Source organism: Rhopalosiphum padi, chromosome 1 (assembly GCF_020882245.1).
Source record: "Rhopalosiphum padi isolate XX-2018 chromosome 1, ASM2088224v1, whole genome shotgun sequence".
Taxonomy (NCBI): Eukaryota; Metazoa; Arthropoda; class Insecta; order Hemiptera; family Aphididae; genus Rhopalosiphum; species Rhopalosiphum padi.
Window position 1 is genome coordinate 12,200,613 of NC_083597.1, and position 6,142 is coordinate 12,206,754.

General features: G+C 28.3%; 1 protein-coding gene across 2 annotated transcripts; it reads left to right on the forward strand.

Annotated features, from left to right (window-relative positions):
* The first annotated feature begins 2,548 nt into the window (after positions 1–2,548).
* On the forward strand, positions 2,549–4,667 carry LOC132917891 (protein Dr1). Of its 2 annotated transcripts, none has more exons than XM_060978874.1 (4): positions 2,549–2,761; positions 3,685–4,089; positions 4,146–4,300; positions 4,375–4,667. In XM_060978874.1, the coding sequence occupies exons 2-4, from the start codon at positions 3,699–3,701 to the stop codon at positions 4,492–4,494; spliced, it is 666 nt and encodes a 221-aa protein (XP_060834857.1). In that variant the 5' UTR covers positions 2,549–2,761; positions 3,685–3,698; the 3' UTR covers positions 4,495–4,667. The 2 variants fall into 2 exon arrangements, with proteins under 2 accessions (XP_060834857.1, XP_060834858.1); XM_060978875.1 differs by lacking the exon at positions 2,549–2,761 and adding an exon at positions 2,768–2,925.
* The last annotated feature ends 1,475 nt before the right edge of the window (positions 4,668–6,142 follow it).

The window sequence follows — 6,142 nt, forward strand, 5'->3', positions numbered from 1 at the left end:
TATGTTATAGTAGTCAAAAAACGACAGTTGGCCGACCTGTATATTACAAAGCGTGTTGTCTATGAATGATAACACTAACACTCATCGCACGATTTAAGATAGTACTATCTTATACTATCTTAAAGTGCTGAAATTGTGCCATGATCTGCACAGACTCCGTAGACTAGAGTCCAGTGTTTCCCAACTTTTTTTACTCGCGGAACCTTTGCAATAGCTTGAACGTTTTTTGGAACCCCCTTATAATTTTTGGAGCTATTCAATGTTAGATTCATAATTCAAATCAAAAATATTATTAATTAATTTATATTTTTTCAAATTTCTCACGGACCCCTTAGGTTCCGCGGAACATCAGTTGGGAAACACTGGACTAGACTGTGTAGTCCATGGTCCTTAGTTCATTGTTCATATACTAATTGTACTATATTACTATATTATCATGACAAATTTTATTTATTTATTTTGTCATCTTATATATTATGATCTAAGTCTCGGTCTCATAATCATGAGCTAAGATTCATGCTCGTAGATCATAAATTATGTCATGGGACATAGGCCATGGCCCGTGATAGTACTTAGGAATATAGACAATATAGTATATGATCTTTCATGAGCATGGATCCAGCAGCTTATAAAGATATCTTACCATGAATCATGATATAGAGAAAATAATGAGAAGTCCGTACTCCGTAGTTGTGGGTATTGGCCATTGGGCACTATTCCCAAAATTTCATGAATAAAAAAATCCTAACCACTGAATCGATTTAAAATTCGGATTAATATACGAGTTTAAATAATATCGTTGGACACCCCTTTCTGTAAAATCACCATCTATAATACTATAATAGTAGTATTATAATTTATAGTTTGTTCAAATCAGTAAATTGTAGTATAAGTATATTAATTATTTATAATTAATACAAAAAAACTACGAATGGTGATTAGGATTACAACATACTACGACTACCTAGTCCCGGAATAAATTTTTAAATGTTCAATGTTAGTTGTTACTGGAATCTTCTCATATCTCGATAGTCGTAAGCTGACTATCGTCAATCCATGTCTTCATGATATTATTTTATCATGCGTCAGTCGATGACGCGAATTCAGTAATTACTATAATGCATTATTCACTATTCAGTTGTCAAAAATTCTGAATTTATCATATATATTTTATATGTTTGTGGTCAGCATACGCCACTTTACAAAGGAAGTAACTAAATAATTATGTGAATACAATATCTGAAAATAAATATTCCAGTGACATATTTTAAAGGCTTATAAAATATATTACGGGTTGTACTAATATTGCATTATTGCGACAGGTCAAGGTTTTTACTTTTTAGATAAAATTATCCAAATCCTCGGTAGTATGAACACTATGAACCAGTATCTATTTTTTTGTGCAATAGCACACACAGTGTGTAGTAAAAAATGACAAATAGACGAAAAAAAGTTTATGTTTACTAGTTAAGCCCTTAAAAAATGTTTGACTAGATATACTAAAAAAAAAAAATGGTAAGATATGTGTTTCAAAATTTACAAAAAAATAGTGACTTCTATAAACGTAAGATTGTTCACCTAAGAATAGTAGGAATCATTGCCATCACGATTTTCTATTATTCACCGTCGCAGATTTATTTTAAATTAATATGTAGCTGACCCAACTCGTCAAACGCGAATTAAATTAAAATAAATAATTGAACATCCTGGCATCCTGCTGTCCGCGATTGAATCTTTATGCATCAATGATAATTATACACATCATATGATGTTGTCGTGACAAATAAGATCAAATTTGTTTTAAATTATATTCCAAGATTTGTAATTAATTAATAGGGTTTGATTTGAAGGCAAAAGCCTTTTTTTAAATATTAATAATAGAAAAATCATTTTTATGTAAAAATGTGTGTCATTTAATATTTAAGACTATGGATGAATTTTTTTTTGTCTCTCCTTTTTTTAGCTTTTTTATTGTTTTATGCGCTGAACTGTTCAACTGCAGTAGTGTAGTCTGTAATAGTGTAAATATGGAAAGCGCCAAGGACTGACAAATTTTAACTTGTCCCACTATTATAGTTATAGATTATTGATTCAGTTTTCGTTATTTTTAATTGTTAAAAATAATAGATTTATTATTATTTATTACTAAGACATTTATTTTTATTGATATGATTCCAATACAAATTTAACTTATGGAATTATAATGGCGGCCTCCAACAAGGGGACACTTCAATCATACTAATCATAGTCTTATTCTACGACTTCAAGGTAGGGATTATTAATTATTATCATTGATTATATATTATTATTAGTATTTATAATCAATGTTATTATATACAAATACAATTCTTGGCTCATATTTACAGTTTAGTGGTTCTCAATGTTTACCTAAACTTAAAAAAAAATTTGTAACTCATGCCACTCATGGTGTTCTATTATCTATATCTGTGATTTCACCTATTCAGTCGTGGTAGTATCATATCGAAGTAGTAGCTATTCGTAGTAGTGGTGTAACCCCGTTTTATCAACTCAAAATCAATAAAGTCGCGTCCTCAAATCAACACATACAATAGATAAAAATTCTAAACACTCCAACCCACGGTCTTAGAATTCCTAAACCTTAAACCGTACTCTTATTACAGAATACATTAAATTATTTAAATTTAACCTATTCTGTGATCTTTAATACTTTCACACTTGATTGAGCACAGCAGCACAAGAGCAAAAGCGAGACAGTGAAACACGTTATCTTAATTGTATGGTGAGAAATATTATCAAAATAATTATTGACGATGTGTTGATTGCATAGACCTATAAACCGATGTTAATAGGTCTATGGTTGCTTAAAACAATGAAATGTTTTCTGTATTGAGCTCTCAGTTAACAATCATAGATACAAGTTTGAAATCTGAATATTTCAACCAGGTTGGTTTTTTAATATAAAATATTTTTATTAGGTACCTAATTTCATTAAATTCTTAATTTTCACGTGGCTAGATAAAACAATAATTGTTTGTTTATTTTTTATTACAATAATACAAAAACAAGTTGTTCTCTTATTTATTTATTTATAAAACAATGATACCATAAATTATCAATACATTTTAATGAATAAAACGCTTAAAAAATGTGATCTGTGTATCTGTTTGTACAACTTCTTTATTAGAAGTAAAAACTTTATTTTTACTTAAAATAAACAAAAATTCAGAAGTATATAAGAATTTATAAACTTAAAACAGTTAAACAAATAAATATTAACTTGAAAACTTGTATTTTGATTGCAAAATATTATTTTGTCTCAATAGTTTTTATTGAAACTTGTTAGATGTTTATGTAAAAAATCAATTTTGTTTTTTATACATTTGTGAAATAAATATTTTTATAATTTTAGGTACATATCTTAATAAAAGACTTGTTAAATATTGCTTAATATATATTCATTTTATTTCATGTTGAATATTTTGGAATAAAGTTATTATTTTAGATTATATTATGCCTAAAAAATATACACATTTTATAAGTTAATTGTTTACTTAATTTATTGTTAACTATTTCTTATTTTATGTGATGAATATTAGGTTTTAGTAATCCAAATAGCATATACCTAATAAAATCTAGATTTCAAAAGTATTATATATTCAAAATGTTTACTTAATTTTTCAACTTCATATATACTTGTAACAGGTTATGGAAGTAATATGTCAATGATACAATCTTCAAACAACATGAGTGATAATGATAGATTAATACCTAGCTGCAGCACCTCAAATCCTATACCAAGCTCTAACATAACAGATTCAAATCCAAATCATAGTAAAACAACTCAAATTTCAAACTGCAACACTAGTAGTATAAATGATGGTTGTGGTAATCCAGGTCCATCTAATGAAGATGAAGAACTAACGCTACCACGTGCATCAGTCAATAAAATGATTAAAGATGCCTTACCAAATATTCGTGTTGCTAATGAAGTGAGAGAAATGATAATGAACTGTTGCACAGAATTTATACATTTAGTATCATCGGAAGCTAATCAAGTATGTATGGCTCAACAGAAAAAAACTATAAATGGTGAACATTTATTGACTGGTAAGTTTAAAATAATTATTCTTAATATTATTTTTTTAATAAAATAAATATTATAGCTCTTGACCATTTGGGATTTGGTGATTATCGAGCAGAAGCAGAAGAAGTTGGTAGAGACTGTCAATCTAAAAGAAGAAGACAAAGTACAAGACTTGAAAATTTAGGCATACCAGAAGAAGAATTGTTACGACAACAACAAGAATTGTTTGCTAAGGTAATATTAGAACTTAGTTTTATAATTTTAATTTGACATTAATTTACTAATGTAAACACTTAAAATATTATTAGGCCAGAGAAGAGCAAATGGCTCAAGAACAACAACAATGGCAAGAACTACAAGCTGCAGCTCAACGAGCTGCTATTAAACCTAAGACTGAAGAAAGCAGTGATGAAGACGATTACTCCTAATTATAATTCAACTGAATTATCGACAATTCACATTATGAATTGAATTTTTTTTTTCTTAATTTGTTATCATCAGCTTGTACATTTTTACTAGTATCTAATTTTCTTATAATTGTTTATTTTTTAAACTGTTACATTTACTTTTATGTCAAATAAATAATTACGTACAATTAAAATTATGTATTATTAATTGAATTATTCTTACAATATATGTACATTAGAGCGTCGATTATTCGCACTAATTGGGACCGAATGGGGTGCGAATAATCAATTTGTGCGGATAATCAAACAACAATAGAAAATTTTAAAATGAAGTTAAAAACTAATTTCTAGATATGATACTAAATATAATATTCATACATAACATAAAAAATATAATAAAAATATATGTAATGTATTTATTTGAAATAATAATCAATTTTTTTTGCTAAATTTAAGATTATGTACAAACATATTATCTACATTGGAGTGAGCTATAGAAGATAATAAAATAATCTCGCATTTCATTATATGTACACGATAAAAGGAATATAACGAATGATAAAACTAAATTAAATTAAACTTAAAATAAATTTGTAGTGTGGATAATTGACAGGCCAGATAATCAACGTTCCACTGTATATATATATAAATCATATGTATATAAATATTTTAAGTATAGATTTTAGGACATTTGATAATATGCATTTCTAACTTTAACATCGATTGTGGTACAATTTTTGTAGAGGCATCTAATCAGTTACGCGCGCTTGTCAATGATTCCGGTTGTAAGAACCATCTTATTTCCCGTTTCGAATGTATCTACTTGGCATTTTAATCCATCCGATGCGCCCCATTTTGGAGGGTTATGGGAGACTCCTGTGCGTTCGGCAAAACGTTTAATGACACGTATTATGGGAGAACATACTTTCTCCATTGAGGAATTGAGCACGATATTGTGCTGTATAGATATGGTGATCAGACGTACTCTTTTTTTGACATGTGTCTCAGTGTCCTTAACAATAGTGTTAAGTAAATGATATTGTACTTTTTTTTAAAATTATTATGGGCTAATACGTGTTTATGTGTTTTTACTGTTTTTTATAATTTGATTATTAATTTATATTTTATGGTTCGACCTAAAGCATTGTTATTGGTTGGTAGAACGATTTTAACTAAATCGTGTATATTTAAATTTTACACTTGGTATTTTTACTTTTAAAAAATAATTTATACTTTAGTTTAATATTCTTTTAATTTTCATCATAAAGACACACACTAAATGAGTTGACATTATAATTTCAAATAATTTGTTTTTACAATTGAAATTTTTAAAGAAGGAAACCTAACCTTACCTATGGAAATATTGGTAAAACGGGTAGAATAGTATATGCACTGGGCAATTACGACAAAGAAGGAGCTAAGTTTTAAAATGTACTTTTTTTAAATTTTTATATCTGTTCACCATACGTATATAGGCCATTCTAAAACCTCGCCCTTTATTGGTTCAACTTTCGTCTGACCCGGAGGAATATGATTATCTTACCCCGGAACTTTTTTTAATAAGCCGCCCGCTACTCTCGATCCCTGAAGTGAAGTGCATCTAGTTTGATACGGCGCTCTCTTTAGCTCAACGCTGGAAATTAATAAATCAATGCACACAGTCCTTCTG